General features: G+C 35.1%; 1 protein-coding gene and 1 pseudogene across 3 annotated transcripts in view; one reads left to right on the top strand and one right to left on the bottom strand.

The window, feature by feature from the left end:
- adam9a (ADAM metallopeptidase domain 9a) overlaps positions 1–18,504 on the bottom strand; it is an 89,108-nt gene that overhangs the window by 67,079 nt on the left and 3,525 nt on the right. For all 3 annotated transcript variants that reach the window (XM_067395316.1, XM_067395313.1, XM_067395314.1), the window contains exons 2-3: positions 16,269–16,366; positions 12,854–12,912 (exon numbers count right to left, since the gene is read on the bottom strand). In XM_067395316.1, the coding sequence (XP_067251417.1) occupies positions 12,854–12,912; positions 16,269–16,366 (157 nt within the window). The remainder of the gene's footprint in view (positions 1–12,853; positions 12,913–16,268; positions 16,367–18,504) is intronic.
- LOC137027414 (E3 SUMO-protein ligase ZBED1-like) lies at positions 1,619–4,132 on the top strand (annotated as a pseudogene).

Raw genomic sequence — 18,504 nt, 5'->3', positions numbered from 1 at the left:
ATGACATGTCTTTTTTTATTATTTAAAAATGTTCCATAAGGTTAATTTATATTGTTATAGTGCTGGGCAGTATGAACAAAAGTCTGTATCACAGTATTTTTTAAGATTCTTGTGGGTTCACATCACAGTATATATGTTTTTTCTTTTCTTGGACCTACTCTAAGTTTATAGTGGCTTATTTTACTGTCAGGAGTACATAGAATATAAAAACATTGTAAGGTCAAATACAAATTTACTTTCAAAAGTGGTGGTAATAAAATTACCACTTTACAAAACTTACCACAATTACCACAATTTATAACACTAACAATATAGTTAATCTTTTAAAATGTAATCAATGAAAATTAATAAAAGTTTCTGTGTGTATATAAAAGGATGATAGTTTTATCATCCTAGGATTTATCATCCTTTATCATCCATCATAGGATGATAGAATTGTGAAATGCTTGTGAAGTCATTCAGGGCAGATCTGGAGATGAAGTTCATGTGTTCATGTCCTCATAGTGAAACGGCAGACGCTGAAAACACCACAAGCATCATGCTTGCTTCAGTATGTGTAATACACAAAACTGTTGCGCTCATTCACACAAAGATATGCAGTACATGCAGACATCAGATTAGCCGTCTTTTTGAGCTTTAATATTCACGGACACTAGTCCATATCATGATTTGATTCATTGTACAGGCCATTTTTTCATCCAAAAATTGCCAAATTCCATGACATTCCGCTTTATAGTAAGTTCCATTTGTGACTGGATGAATCTGGATGATTCCATGACTCTTTCTGCAGAAAGCTACTACATGGTATTAAAGAGAATAAGTTGTGTGAGTTATTTATTGTTGTGTTATAAAGTTATAACCATTACTAAGTAGGGTATGCAGTTAATGTGGCTACAGCATAATATCATACAGGTATAAATTCCTTTTATACAGGCATAAATTCCTTTTATATATATATAAATGAATAATTTATTAGATGGTCTGGTATTGGTTGGTCTGTTATTGTTGGGACATCGACTTTATATTTTCACACCCATGACGCGGAACAAAACGATCTGTGATTGGTTGCGTTGCATGTCAGTCAAACGTCCTCTTGGGCGGTCCTTGGCCAATGAAAGCTGCAATAAAGTCCAGACCTTCTGCCGTCAGTCTGAAGGTCTGGCTACACGACACTAACGATAACATAATTTGAAACCTGAAATTTCTCCTCTGAAAGAATAATTTCATGTCTGAATCAGAATCTAAATTGAAGCACTAGCTCGATGCAAAATTCTTTCAATTACTCAGTGATATTTTTGCATTATTTTTTACATATTAGTATTGATAAATGTAAGTTTTAGCAATTTTGTTATGTACTCTTGTCATTTTTATTACTCTCCCCCTCCCTTGCTCTCTCTTACACACATATATATTATATATATATATATATATATATATATATATATATATATATATATATATATATATATATATATATTAGTGCTGTCAAAATTAGCGCGTTAACGCATGCGATTAATTTGAAATATTTAACGCGTTAAAAAAAATTAACGCACTTAACGTGGTTGCAGTTTTTTTTATTTCCGGTTGTGGCCCATGTGTGTTCAACGTGCAAAGAAATATGGATAAGACCAAGGAAGGACTTTTAGACGGAAAGTTTCAGTATAAAACTCTGCCGGATGGTTCTGTGGATAAAACAAAAGTAATCTGTGCATTTTGCAAAGCCGAATTTAATTACCACAGAAGTAATTCGTCTTTGGCATATCACTTAAAAAGCAAAACACCCCACCGAAACCATCTCTACGGGGCCTCGCCAATGTAAATTGCAGGAGTGCGTTCGTGGTAAAATGACAAGATCTGTAAGTGATAAGGTAATGAATGCTTTGGTTATTTGGATAGCTAAAAACTGCCGACCCATTAACATAGTAGATGACGATGGACTGCGGGACATCATTAGAACTGCATCCGGAGACGCCTCATACAATATGCCCTCAAGAGGAACCATCATGTCAAAAATACACACTTTGTATGACGATGAGAAGGCACGGAGGATGAACACGTTACAGCAAGCGACACACATCGCACTGACAGGGGACCACTGGACTTCTGTGAGCAATGACAACTACTTAGGCATCACAGCGCACTTCGTTGATAAAGAATGGAAATTGCATTCATTCGCACTAACCGTGTCTAAAACTGAGGAACGACAGTACGCTGAGGCATGTGCGGATCATTTTCTCGATGTGGCAAGAGAATGGGAAATCGAGGACAAGTTAAGCACACTTGGCACTGACAGTGCTCGTAATATGGTTGCTGCCGCGAGACTACTTCCATTTGAACACCTGCCCTGCACGGCCCACATTTTGCAACGAACTGTCACAGTTTCCATTCACGGCAGTGGATTTGAAAGTGTCCTAGCTAAATGTCGCAAGATTGTTGGGCACTTTAAGCATAGTCCATCCAACGCTCACGAACTAATGGAACAGCAAGTTGCATGTGGACAGAAACAAGAATCTCTCGTTCAGGACGTTACGACTAGATGGAATTCTACCCTAGAGATGGTCAAGCGAATTCAGCGAAACAAATCTCCACTGACCACTACCCTGGCTCAGCAAAAGAGCAATGTTGCCATGTTGACTACACAGGAGCTCGCCAAACTGCAAAAGCTGGAGGAACTACTTGAACCTTGCAGGTAGATTAATATTATTTTCTCCGTCTCTTGTCTGTTTTCACTATCCCCCAATCTGTGTGACATTATTACATTATTAAAAAGGGGAAGAAGAAATAAATATGGTGTTGAACAATGTAATGTAAATAAAATACAATTGTGTGTGTGTGTGTGTGTGTGTGTGTGTGTGTTTGTGTGTTTGTGTGTGTGTGTGTGTGTGTGTGTGTTTGTGTGTGTGAGAGAGAGAGAGAGAGAGAGAGAGAGAGAGAGAGAGAGAGAGAGAGAATGAGTGAGTGTGAGAGTGTAAGTGTACATGTTACATACTGGCACAAAATTTGTTTCTTTGCATTTAATAGCAACATCTTGTGCTTTCCATTGCAGATATGTAACTGAACTGCTGGGAGGAGAGCAGTACATCTCCTGCTCAGTGGTATTGCCAGCCTTGTGCCACTTGTTCAAAATTATGGAGTCCACAGAGGATGATCCAGCCTATGTAGTTAAATTCAAAAATGATTTTACTTCAGACCTATCTAAAAGGAAGGACAGCACTAATCTCACACGGCTGAAGATCGCTACTGCAATTGACCCAAGGTTTAAAGACCTAAAGTGTCTTCCCAAAGATGAAAGGAATGAGGTGTGGGCTTCACTAAGCAAGCTGTTAATGGCACAGAGTCCTGGAAAACAAGAGTCTAAAGAGACAACAGACCAACAGCCACCAAAGAAGAGAAGGATCTCCGTCTTGCTGGTTTCTTCTGATTCAGAGTCAGATGAAGAGGAAGAGTCCATAGAACAGTGTCTTAACCGCTACAAAGCAGAGCCCAAATTGCACATGGAGGGTTGTCCACTACAGTGGTGGAAAAAGAGAGAAGCAACACATGCAAGGCTGGCACCAATAGCATGCAAGTATCTGTCAACCCCTGCTACAACGGTGCCTTGTGAGAGACTGTTCTCACTCTCAGGTCACATCATTCAAAAGAAAAGGGCCACATTGTCCCCTGATAATGTCAACAGACTGGTCTGTCTCAGCAACTGGCTGAATGTAAAGGAGGACTAAGCAAAATAGTTTCTACTTTATAATTAATGTTCTCAACTCTCAGCAATACAACGTTACAATGAGTACAATTGTTTGTATTCATTCCTTTATTATTATTATTATTTTCCAATTTCCATATTTGCAATGACTATACTTTGGAATTTTTTTGCAGTCCACTTAGAATTCAACATGGAAATCATTTTTGTTTTTTATTGGCATTGATTGTTTTGAAATTCAAATGGCACTTACATGCCTGTGTTTTTATTTCTGTAATAAATATGGCCTTCAAGCCAACAGTTAATTTGGAGGATATTGATGGTTTATTGCAGGTATGTTGTTTACATGAGAAAATCTGTGTTACAAGTTAAACAAAAATTCCAATAAACAATCATATTTTGAATTTAAATAGTTTCTTTGTCTTGAGTTTACATTAATTATTTACATTTTACATTTACATATCCAAAAAGTTTCAGTCTTTTAATTGCGATTAATCGCGATTAATTTAAAAAAATTGTGCGATTAATTAGTTAATTTTTTTTAATCGATTGACAGCACTAATATATATATATATATATATATATATATATATATATATATATATATATTAATTTTAATATATATAATTAATATATAATTAATTTATTCACACACCTTGAACACATTTTATTCACTAGTTTAAATAAAATATGACAAGATCTCAGAGTTAAACTGTGTCAGAAAAAAAATCTTAATTATATCAGATAACACTTAAGCAAAACATGGTCAGGTCAAAGTGACTGAATTTTTGGTTCCAAATTTTTATCAATTTTACTGGTAGTCCACTGTATGACGGATTTTTGGGTATAATATGTCAAAGTTTACTTTATTTTGCTATCCTCACACATGCTATTTTGTTATCCTCCACATAAACTATAGTGTCCTGCATCCACTAGTAAAAATATATAAAAAATATCAAAAATGTCTGAATATGAACAATTTTTGGTTTGACTGTATATAGACTAACTGGGACTTGTCACAGCATTTACTGTACATATTGTTGCTCTTTTGTTGGTTCTACTGCTTTTATTGTTCTCCTCATTTGTAAGTCGCTTTGGACAAAAGCATTTGCTAAATGATTAAATGTTAATTAAATGTAACTTATTTAATTTAATTTAGTTGCCTTTTCATGTTTTTCATCTTATATTTACATTTTAATTTCTTTTACCTCTATTTCAAACACAACTGAGGATATGATAACCCTTCTAGGACTATAGATAAGTCTAACTAACTTATTAGCCATTAATACAATAAATTCAAAGGAAATTACAAACAATAGGACAAATACAACAAAAAAAGGATTTAAAAAAAGTTTAGTTTTAGTTAAGTTAAGTTTTTCATGCAAGTCAAACAGTATTCAGTTAATAGCCGCCTATAGATTGTAAATAAACATAAATACAAATAAAACAAATTAAAAATAAAACACTGTATGTATTAAATATACATTGATTCTTATTAAAGCTAATGTTAAAGTTATTCAGTCAAAAGCAATGAGTGATTTTCCTTTTTCTTTTGTTGTTTGATTAATATTAGTGACACAGGTGACAGCAGGTGTTTTTTAAGCTGCTGTCACTTTAACTCCCTGAGGTCCGAAAACACGCCGGCACGTTTTGCAGGATTTTTTTCACATTGCAGCAAAACAAACTTAAAATACTCTGTCATTTCTTGTCATAGAGACATAAGTAATATATCAATTGAAACTATAGAATGTCTTCTTTTATTTGTGTACACTCAGAGTAAAAATACAATGTTGTGCTTTTTGTAAAATAAAGAAAACTAACATGATGCGTGATCTCTCCTCTCCCTCTGAACGAAGTCCAATCTGATAGTTCTCAGAAAATGAACTGTAACTTATGAATACTAATGACAAAAAAAAAATTACACTTCTGTCTAAAGAAACGTTGAAATGTCAGGTTTTAAATCGTGCAAGTCAAATCGAAAACAAAAATTCTGTGTTTATGTAATCTGTATGAAAAGAGAGCCATGTCAGAAGTCCGAGATTCAGCTCATTACCCGCTAATGTGGCCACGCCCACGGAGCCAGCGCTATTCAGACGCAAATTCAGAGGCAATACATGTATACATCGTCTCAATCGTGTATTTATTGTCTTGAAAAGTGTTTATTTGGATGTTAAAGCCATGGTTAGCGATCTCTAGAAGACATGCCGTTAGTTCCTAGTTCCTTTTCTTCTTTATATGAATTTGTGGCCTAAAAGTGTACAGAGAGCACCCTCCGGCTGCAAGTATGAATTGAAAACACCATTCCTGAAATGTCCTCTTCGTCTTTAGGATAATTTGTGGACTAAAGGTGTACAGAGCGCCCTCCGGCTGCAAGTATGAATTGAAAACACAGTATCCAGCACTCTTAGTGAGGACAATAAATATTACTTCTCAGTATAGAAAATTGACATAAATATATAAGAATCCATCAATATTTCTCCAAATGTGCATGCTTTAAGGCTAAAAGCCTATACGAAATGCCATAGAGGTAACATAATTGTTCAGACACTTTGCATCACAGAAAAACATTATATTTTAAAGGTGCCCAAGAACGTTCTTTCACAAGATGTAATATAAGTCTAAGGTGTCTCCTGAATGTGTCTGTGAAGTTTCAGCTCAAAATACCCCATAGATTTCTTTTAATTATTTTTTTTAACTGCCTATTTTGGGGCACTATTAACAATGCACTGATTTACACTCGGCGCCGCCCCTTTAAGACGCGTGCTTCCTGCCACATGAGCTGTCGACTATATTACAGCGTATTTACAAAGTTCACACAGCTAATTAACCCTCAAATGGATCTTTACAAGATGTTCGTCATGCTTCGAATTATGTGAGTAAAGTATTTGTTTGGATGTTAAAAGTTTTATTCTGAGTGAAATTGAGGCTGCCCTCCATGGCTAACGGCTATTGCTACACTGTTGGAGAGATTTATAAAGAATGAAGCTGTGTTTATGCATTATACAGACTGCAAGTGTTTAAAAAATGAAAATAGCGACAGCTCTTGTCTCCGTGAATACAGTAAGAAACAATGGTAATTTTAACCTCATTTAACAGTACATTAGCAACATGCTAAGGAAACTTTTAGAAAGACAATATACAAATTTCAGTAAAAATATCATGCTATCATGGATTATGTCAGTTATTATTGCTCCATGTGCCATTTTTCGCTGTTGTTCTTGCTTACCCAGTCTGATGATTCGGCTGTGTGCAGCTCCAGATGTTAACTGGCTGCCCTTGTCTAATGCCTTTTATAATGTTGGGAACATGGGCTGGCATTATGCAAATATTGGGGCGTACACCCCGACTGTTACGTAACAGTCGGTGTTATGTTGAGATTCGCCTGTTCTTCGGAGGTCGTTTAAACAAATGAGATTTATATAAGAAGGAGGAAACAATGGAGTTTGAGACTCACTGTATGTCATTTCCATGTACTGAACTCTTGTTATTCAACTATGCCAAGGTAAATTCAATTTTTGAATCTAGGGCACCTTTAAAGAATATAATAGAATACCATTATTTTAAATTGTAATAATATTTCACAGTATTGCTGTTTATGATGAGCTGAGACAGAGGTTTTTTTTTTTTTTCACAGCCTACCTGACTGAAAGGCCTCATTAATATGCAAGTCATTTCAGGTAATTATTATGTGATTATTTTGTCTTCTCAGGTGTAAATGGCCCATTATTCATGATGATTCAGCCTCCACGCATACTGTGTTTCTTGACAAAAAGTGTCTTACAAAAACTAAATCAATATATTGTTTTATATGAAGGAGTAGGCAGCATATTTTTTACGTAATTCTGAAGCAAAAACTCTAGTCTACAACATCCAATATCCAGAAGTCTTGTGGACACAGATTTAATATACTTTTTTTGGCCTTATTTCAGTGACTTAAGTTTTTTGTTTTTTCAATAACCACGCCTAAACATTATTCCTTCAAAAATACAAACATGTACATACATGTTCCTCACATATTATTGTAGCCTAGTTTGTGCTGAGTATAGTGTAATGCCACTTTTGTCATTTATATGTTTATGAACAACTGAAAAAAGCACAAATGTCAAAACGTCTCCAAGCCCCAAATCAGCCCCAGACTCCAGAGGGTTAAGACCAAAAGCATGAATCTAATATACTTATACACATCCAATTTTCTCCCAACTGTTTTTGACCATTTAGGGATGGATCCAAAGCCCAAAAGTAGGTATACTTTGCTTGTCTGTTTTGCTCCAACTCAAAGCGCACACACAGAAAGCTGCCTGGGGAACAGTGTAGTTCTCTCACAGCTTAATAACATGTCCCGAAGTGGACTGCATTTTACGTCAGTCTAAAGACTGGACCATGCCCCCAGCCCATAACCGTGCCCCCAGCGTTTGTCGAGCTCATCCGAAGAAGGGTATGAAGACTCCTGTGCGAGACTATAGTTGCCGTGTTTTTTGTTTTGTTTTAGTTTGTTTTTTTTTGTCGAGAAACACATTACTAGAACTCGGTGCTCCACCCTAAAACAACTAAATCCTAGAAGGGTAGAGGGCTCTACATTTATGTATAGGTTGTTTTTTTTTGATGCTCTATTTATTTTTCCTCTGTTTTTGTTTTATTTTATTTATGTAATTAAACTGCTATGATTAGATCCACACATCCTCTCCTTCGTTGTGCAACCAGCCGTGACAGGGAAAACATCACTAAACATTATTAATGATGTTTGTTTAAATATCAAAGTTAATAATATCATGGCCTAACTTTCCCTGATCCAATCAAATACGTATGGTAAAACAGAGTCCCATTATTTCACACATTACAGAAGTTAAACATGATACAACAATGGCTTCATGTTGTCTTTAAATTACGGTCTGTTTTTGATTTCAGAAATGAAGATTTCAAGTTTCTTATTTCTGCTTCCTCATTTTTGTTTTCCTAAGAATGCTGACAAGGGAGATACCATCATACAGATATCACAGATATCAGGGGTTCGAGTTTACCGGGCACAGCGGGCTTGTTCTAAGATTGTTTAAGATCTTGGATGATCTGAGAAGGCCACACATTGTGTAAAAAACCTAGTATCTGGTGATGAGCTGACCTTTAATTCAAATCTCCTCTGCAACAGACGGTAACCATAGCTGGAAATCAACTTTTCTGAAGGAATTAAAACACTTGCCACAACACATTTAGCACTGACTGTGAAACTCAGTGTGCTACGTGGTCATACAGTGTGTTATTTATATCTTATCTCAAAATGTGAAGCAGTTTTTTTTTTTTTTACTTTGAAGAAACATCTTCAAAACATCTCCCAGCTCTAGGCCTTCAAAGAAGCAACAAACTGTTTAACTGAGGGGAAAAGAATGTTTGGTTACACTTTATTTTAAGGTGTCCTTGTTACAGTGTAATTATACATTTACGTACTGAGTAATATCAATTAACAACATGTACTTACTATAGGGTAGGGTTAGATGCTTGAAATTATGCATAATTTATTGTTCATTCTACAGAAAACAAACATGCAACATATGTAATAAGGACACAAAATAAAGAGCTACCAAATGTTTTTGCTATTTGAGTATGTCAATATTAAAGTGAAAATCACAGAATGTTCTGGAGATGCATTAGGGGAGTATTGGAAAGTTTTATCTGGCATGATATGCATTATGTGAGATCTAGAGAACAAGAAGTGAAACGTCCACCTCTGTGCATTGTTCAGCTCCATGTCAAATCTGATATGATCAAGGGACTTTGTTTTTACAGTAATTGCCATACAAATACAGTAAAAACCGTACTACTGAGAAATATTATTACAATTTAAAGGAGACATATTATGCCCCTTTTTACAAAATGTAAAAAGTCTCTGATGCTCCCAGAGTGTGTATGTGAAGTTTTAGCTCAAATTACCGCACAGATCATTTTTATAGCATGTTAAAATTGCCACTTTTTTGGGGTGAGCAAAAACACAGTTTTTATGTGTGCCCCTTTAGAATGCAAATGAGCTGCTGCTCCCAGCCTCCTTTCAAGAAGAGGGCAGAGCTTCAAGAGCTCATGCTCCAGCATATCGACAACAACAGAACAGGACAATCTCATGCAGTGGAAATTTATGAAACTGTCAGTAGCAGTGTCCGAACCGGAGTCGGACAATGATGCCTACAGAGTCAGAGAATATATGCTGTCATATAAAATATAACTATAAAATATAAAATATAATATAACTATGTTGTCATCTTGCTTTTATCCACTAGTACAAGCCTGTTGTAGCGGACCCCGTCTGAATGATGGCCAAAACTTTACTGATGAGTTTTATTATGTTTATTGTATATCATACAAAAGATGAAGCATCAGTTTTCACTCCAGAAAATCACTAAGAGCTGAATAAAACAGTACAAGCAGTCCACATTAAAGTCTTATCCATGAACTCTCTTTCCCTTGCATTATCATCAACATACAAAGCAAATTATACAAAAACACACATTACAACTAACAGTAAACACATGAATACAGACCTTATGCCTTTTCAGGGGGTGCTTAATAAACTGAACTTTATATCCGTAAAACAAATTAGATTTTAGCAAAACCTGTTTTGTATTGACCCTCATTCACAAAGCAGTCTGGTGTAAAATGCTTTGTGCAGGCATAAACAAATTTAGGTATATTCCCTTCAAAAATAAAACTAATCCCCTGTGTCTTCAGTGGCTCTGATGTCAGGAGTACATGAAGTCTTATGTTCACATTTACATCCACAAAAAAACACCTGAGTTGCATACGAGACATTCTTGTCACTACAGCTGCTCTGGCCTGGAGAAAATGGCAGACCGTATACAACTCGCTCAGGACGGGGTCTTTGATAATACGGCAAAGTCTGTCAGCAGTTGTGGGCGGGGCCAAAAAAGGCAAGGTAGAATCTGCAAACGGCTTGTTCTGAGACACTGCTTACGATTTATGAGGATTAAAAGAGGAGTTGGTGAATTTTTACCAGTATAGGGTGGTTGTGTACACACACTGCCGACACATTCATGTTCAAACACCAGGGAAAAGTGAAATTTGCATAATAGGTTCTCTTTAAAATAACTGTTTTCTATATGAATACAATTTAAAATGTAATGTATTTCTGCGATGGCAAAGCTGAATTTTCAGCAGTAATTACTCCAGTCTTCAGTGTCACATGATCCTTCAGAAATCATTCTAATATGCTGATATGGAGCTCAAGAAATTTTTTTTTTAATTTTTTTTTTATCAATTTTAAAAACAGATTATATAATATTTTCTTTTGTGGAAATCATAGTCAGCATTATGTGTTCAATAGAAAGTTGAAAGGAACAGCATCTATTTGAAATATAAATCTTTTATAAACGTCTATTATAAATGTCTTTACTGTCACTTCTGATACAATTTATTGCATCCTTGTTCAATAAATTTCTTTAACAAAATCTTACTGACCCCAAACTTTTAAAAGGTTGTGTATTTACTGAATAGCATACCTTAGCTTGGTCGAGTTTAATTTTTTTACATAACATCCAAGTGAGAAATATGTAGCATTTTAAGCTTAATAGTGGCACACAACAAAAAGAAAGAGTAGGAAAAAAAATCAATTTCAGAGATGAAAACAGAATCTTGCATAAATAATACAATTGTTATTATTATTTTATTATTATTAATAAACATGCTCTTATTGCTGTATTCTAATGATGATTTATGTATTATTGTGACAATAATAATTTATAATTAATAATTTATAATTTATGTATTATTGTGAAAATCAGTTCAGCATACTAGACACTACAATGATCAGTATAATGATCATAAAAAAGGATATTGGTCTAGTTATCTAGTTATCAATCCCTGCTTCAGAGGTTTCTTATACCTTTGGCACTGCTAAATACATTGTTAATTACAAACCAAAGGTAAAGTATGAAAACTGTGAAACACTGAACATAGTAAGAATGCAGAGAGTGCTATTTGGATATAAAATCTCCTCTTGGTGCTCTCTGGATTTGGGATAATTAATTCCATGAAAACATATGAAGTCAAGGCACTCAGAATTAAGACATCTAAAAAGTCTTTTATTTACTCATGGCTTAAATAATTTAAAAACAGTTACAAAAACTGCACACTAACGTGTTGCGTCTAACAAAAGTGGTAGTCTGAAACACTGAAAATAGAACTTCTTCTGTATTCGCATTAGGCATGTGATGGAGCAATATGAATCAGCGTATCGAATCATGATTTGGATCGCGTGTCAAACTCGCCAAACTGCTGAAATCACGTGACTTTGGCGCTCCGAACAGCTGATTCGACACACTGATTCATAATGTTCCAATGCTTCCTGAAGCAGTGTTTTGAAATCGGCCATCACTATATAAGTCGTTATTTCGTTTTTTGTTTTTTTTTTGGCACACCAAAAATATTCTCGTAGCTTTATAATATTAATATTGAACCACTGTACTCACATGAACTGATTTAGATATGTTTTTAGTAGCTTTATGGATCTTGATAGAGGAAATGTCATTGCTCCCTATGCAGGCCTCACCGAGCCATCAGATTTCAACTAAAATATCTTAATTTGTGTTCCCTAGATTAACGAAGGACTTATGGGTGTGGAACGGCATGAGGGTAAGTAATAAATGACAGAATCTTCATTTTTGGGTGAACTAACCCTTTAACTTCCCACACCTTGTTTGTTATGTGTTACATGCAACATGGTGATGTGCGGTTGTTGTAACCGTTTTTAAATTATTTAAGCCATGACTAAATACAGGCTTTTTTTAGATATGTTAATCTTGAGTGCCTTGGCTTCATTTGTTTTTCATTGAACATAGTAACCTAGGCTTGTGTTGACCCAGTGTTTCTCAACCCTGTCCCTGGAGGCACAACAACAGTACTCATTATCAGACACTTCAAACTATAAAGGTGATGTCCAAAATGTGTGCTGTTGGTGTGCCTAAGGTTACCTTATTTTAATCATTTCCATTGTGAAAAGCACACAATTTTTTAATTTTGGCCACAAGATTAAACATTGTGAGCATCTTTTGTTCTTCGTTTACCTTTCCTGTGCAGATCAAATCAAATCTTTGGGCAAGTGTACAAATTGACTTTTAGTATTAAAGAGAGAAAGCAAGAGAAGCAAAATAAAATACTCACTCATTTCTCTCCAGAATGACGACATGTTCTTTTCCTTGAGCTTGGATTATGTATGACACCTTAGAAAAAAAAAGGGAAAAAATTACAGAAACCGTCACCTCACAGATAAAGAAAACATGCAGCACAGAGACACAATAAAAAGAGTCTACAATTCTTTTCTTGCCATTTATTAAATAAATGTAATACAGTGAGCTCAACTGTAAGTAAAGGGCATTTTGTTAGTATACTGATTCACTAATAAAGCATAACACATCTAGCATTGCATTCCTGCTACAGTTTATGTGATCTCTTTCCTATCACCACTGACTCATATTTGTTTGTGATGAAACCAAACAAATACTTTCGTTTAGCCTGCATTTCTAAAAATGTACTGTGCCCCATAAATTAATAAACCTCTGTGCATGCAGGAAATTAATCACGTCAGAAAGAGACAGAGCAATGTGGACCACGGTCATGCTGGACTGAATTAGGACTTCATTGCCTTTATTGTACAGTAGGAAAACAACTTCAACTGCAGCAACATTTGAATAATGTTGGTGCAACACATGATTAGCACAAATTTGAGAAGTAAAAAGCTCTTGCATAACACTAAACCAGCAGAAAGATCATTAGAATTTGAGGGTACTGCATGGCAAAATCTGATCTGAATGAGACTTGATCTGAATATATTAGCTTATAAACAAAATACACACACACACACACACACACACACACACACACACACACACACGTATGTGCCTAAATTCTGAAATGAATTTTACATGACATTACAACAAATATGTTAGATTGTAAGATTGATGGGTGTCAGGAAGTGGCGGCTTCCCCAACATGGTGGGTGTGACGGGTGGTTTTGAAGAAAGATCTAATTTTACACCTGCCGAAACATGCAAAAATTTTATCTGACATTTACAGTTATTTAGCAATAACAAACATGACTCTTCCTCTTGCTCTTTGTCTCGCCTTAAACTCTATGATATTATAGAAAGAGAGAACAGGACTTTTCACACTCTTTTGAAATACAAGGATTTAAAAAGTTACTTTATGGAAAATGATAAACCACCTCATAAATAGTCTCAAACAGCATGACAAAAATATATAAGTTGCTTTGGCTCCCTTCGTTCATGGACTCCATTTCCCATCATCCTCCTTGTTTAATCACCTGCAAGCACTTCCTCGTCATATCCCCATTATTCACGGATTACCTGCACCTGCTCCTAATCATCTGCACTCCCTTTATAATGGACTCACTCCCTTCACTCCTTGTCGGTTCTTATTGTTAGTTAAAGTGTGTATTGGTTGTATGTCTGCTCCTTCATTGATTAAATACCCAGTTTTGTGGAAGTCTGTGTACGCCTCATCTCTACCACACCAACACCATAACATTGGCAACTAACCAAAATAAAATTAGGGTTTTAAGTTAAAGTACAAAAGTATATATTTTTTTAAGTACTAAATTACTAAAGCTAAATCTAAAATAAAGCTAAATGGAAACATCAAAATACAAAAACTAATAAAAATGACAAAGAAATTACTAAAACTTAAACAAAAATTAAAATGAAAAGTGCAAATATAAAAATAAAAGCCAATTCAAAATATTAATAAATGCTATAACAGTATATAAATAATACTAAAATAACACTGCTAAGGTCTATAAATATGAAAAAATACCACAAGACGTACCATCAAAGTTAAAATGTTCCCTCATAATATTGAATTAAGTAACTTCCCCTCATTTCTTCTCTTTACTGATGACGTTTACTGCCGCAAGGGTGGGACAACCTGTCACTCACATGAGATCACAGCAAAAATCGTTTTTCTCACCAACACATTGTCTTCTTCTCAAACTCATTCTCTCATCTACCAAACTCTGAGTTTCTCAATGACATAGAGGTCAGAGTAATATTTTGTGTTTGTTTGTGCCATGCTGGTGGTATGCATCTCTCAGCGTGGTCCTGGCAAAAGCAGGCTTTTAATAACTACGCCCACGCTGCCAGGCATGTGTGCCTGCCAGATGGTTCCTGTGGTATTATCTTTGAAGCACCACTGGTATGGATGGATATGATCAGAACAACATCATTGATAGGTCACGAAAAACGGAAAACGGAGGCGAGTATGTACAGAGAATGAGTGGGACAAGCTAAAGATCCTATCCACACAGTTAGTCAAGTAACTCTTGTGTTTGTGTGGGAGCTCACAAAAAAACAAAAATAATAATAATAATAATAATAAAAAATAATAATAAAAATGAAAAGAGAAAATGTTATTTGTTAAATAATGTAATAATTTGTTAATAATGTTAAAAAAGTTATTTTGGTTACACTTTATTTTAGTGTCTGTGTTACAGTGTAATTATGCATTTAAGTACTGAGTAATAACAATTAACTACATGTACTTACTATAGGGAAGGGTTAGGTTTAGGGTTTGGTTTAGAGTTAGTTGCATGTAATTTTGCATAGTTTATAGTTATTACTACAGTAACTACATGTTACGTGTAAGAAGGACACTAAAAAATGTGTAATTAAAACAGAATTTCTTACTGGTAAATGTAAAGGACAGGTAATAAAACTGCACCTTTCTTTAACAGCGGCAGTGATGTCTCGCGCATATACTTCAATGAGAGTGAAACATCACTGCCGTTGTCAGAGCGCGATCAGACCAAACGAATCGAGTGGTGAATGCCGTTGGACATAGTGGTGTATTAGAGGTAAAAAATTATATAAATACTGTTCGGTTTCTCGCACAAACCGATCTTTTCGTGTCTTAGGACATCAATGTGTCATCACGAGCTGCAGGGTTTAATTTGGACTTTTCTAAGCAAGTTTTATTTACTGTTATTGTAGAAGTTCCCATCCACTAGCATTATTTGACTGACAGACAGCAACAGTTGGAGTTAAAAATCATAATTTGTGTTCTACTAAAGAAACAAAGACACCTACATCTTGGATGCTCTGAGGGTAAGCAGATAAACATCAAATCATTTTTGGGTGAACTATCCCTTTAAATCTTCTCGATACGAACCCATAGACACTAAACATGACAAAATTGAAGTTACCTTAAATGTATCATAAAACATGTGAATACAATGAGTGTAATATAGCAACGGTAATAATGGATACCATTTCCTGGGGATGTGCATGTTCATTTATAGAACAGTCTGTCTATACATTAATGCAAGAGAGTCTGTGTTATAAGGGGATAATGCAGGAAAGATGCACGCAAAGACACGTTATCGTGTGTCTCTTCTCTGCTCTCAATGTGGAAACCACATTCTTTAGCACAATAAAACTTGTAACTAAGAACTTCTCAGGGGATGGGGGACAGGCCCCAACAATTATTGGTTAACTATAACAAATAATTGTGTCTGATTTGTCTCAGTCGTTACTATAAGAGAGAGAGAGAGAGAGAGGTTGTTTACCTTATCTGCACTGTCCTGGTTTCTTCTATGTCTACTGATGCGTCTCGGTACAGTCACTTCATATGAAGAGAGCTGAGAGGTCTGCTGGGTTATAGAGCCTATAAACAGAAACAGTCCCGTCACAACACCGTCAACCCATAAGATCAATACACACACAATGAATTAAGATATGCAGGAAAACTTGCACTGAATAAGCAACTGTCATTAACCCCTTCAGACAATTGGAATGGACATGGATTTTGGTTTAAACCAATAAGATTTTATGTTTTTATAATATAATTACTGCCTGGTCACTGATTGGTCCCTGATCTACTAATCACAATGAAAGTATGTCCCATAACTTAATCTGATTGAGCTTCAGGCATCACAAAAGACAGGCATGGCTAACCAACTTGACAGGAGGAGTTCCGTTTTATCTTTTATATGCAGATTTATGTTCATGGTAGCATCATCAACTTGCACCGATTATAAACTTAATAATATCAAGTGTTAATATTCAAAGTTAATTTGAAAATCACACACATATACACATACACACACACACACACACACACACACACACATACACAGATGCCCTGATGCTATATGCACACAATCATAAATTTATCAAAACCAGCAAGTACACACAATCACACCCACAAACACACACAGATATATACACACATATTCCCATTCACCCACTGTAAAAAAACAAAAATAATAAAAAAAAAAAATAATAAAGTTTTTTGAGAATTTATCTTATCTTACATTTCCTCTACATTCTTATTGCATTGCTCTTTGTTACAGTATGTGTTACTTTCAAAATCTTCAATGCTATAGTTCACATATTGTGTTTGAACTCTAGCTCATAAGAACTGTATGGTTAAAATATGACAATTTATTTTGTTGCTTAAGCCCTAATGTCCATTGTAGTGGACAGAAAAAATAATATTTTTTTTTTTTTGGACTCATTTATACATTAAAGAAGAACAAATATCAAGTGGATAACATTTTTTTTTTTTTTTTTGCTCAGTGGAACATAATTCAGGCATGGAGGGGTTAATCAGGAGTTGACTATTTCCCTCCATTATTCCTCTCACTGCAACAAAACATGTTTATATGAAACTACTATTGTGACTATGGGTATTAAATTGAGTGCAATTTATTGGTTGGCAATCAAGTGCCAAGTGGTTTTTATGTTGGTGGGAATCATGAAGAGAGAAAGACCTCAGGAAGGAGAGGCATCCCACCCACTCCTGAGTCATCAGTCAACAAGTTGAATCAGACTTCCTGTGTAATTTTCCCGAAAAGGGTAGATAAGACAGAACAATTCATAATCCTTACTTCCTTGGTCTCTTTACTGAACATTCACACAAAATTCTCAGAGAACTATTTATCTTGATCACCTTCAGGCTTTCACATCATTCTCCTCTCAAAACATGCCCTCAATTTCTCTATTAGCCTGTGTGTTAGCATTTATGTAGAAGCCTCTCTATTTCTATACCTGCTAAATGCTAAAATAAGTGTAAGTAGATGCTTTTAAATCGACTTACAGTTTACTTATTACACAGGGCTTAATGGGCCTGATGGCCCACAGCCAATGTAAGAGCATTCTGGGCCAGTTGACAGAATTGTTATGTCACTGTCACTGTCACTGTCTCTACATCTTTGTTTACTGGTCATATACATGCATTGTTATGCCATGGTTTCAAAACAACTGTGCTGAATTTGTGAAAATAATATATTTATATCTGCCATGTTACATTATTAGCTACAGCAAATTAAACTAAAATATATTTGTTTTTGCAAAGAAAATTAAACATTTAATGAAAAAAATATATATAATGAACATATATTTATTCATGCTAATAAATAAATATATAAACATATGTATTTAACACATATTTTACAACATTTTCCTGTTTTACTAAGTGTAATTCAAGAATTACTTTCAAGTAGAGACCAGTTTTTTTGTCAGTTTACTCAAGTTTACTCAACCAAGACAACATCCTTGTCCTAATTCAAATTATGGAAAAATGCAGAGATGTTAAGCTACTGGATTTGAGCAAACTGGCTGTTAAAAGTGGCAAAAATTACATTTCATACTGATTCATACTGTACATTTCATACTGATAATAAATTAAAAGCTCTTTAGACTAAAGGGCGAGGAGGCGCCTATAAATTCGGAATTAGCCCAAATATGCCATTATTGAACTGCTTAAGCTTCTTATATTTACACGTGGCCAGAAGAGGCAGA

The sequence above is a fragment of the Chanodichthys erythropterus genome, chromosome 9 (genome assembly GCF_024489055.1).
Source record: "Chanodichthys erythropterus isolate Z2021 chromosome 9, ASM2448905v1, whole genome shotgun sequence".
Taxonomy (NCBI): Eukaryota; Metazoa; Chordata; class Actinopteri; order Cypriniformes; family Xenocyprididae; genus Chanodichthys; species Chanodichthys erythropterus.
This window is presented reverse-complemented; position numbering and strand designations above follow the sequence as displayed.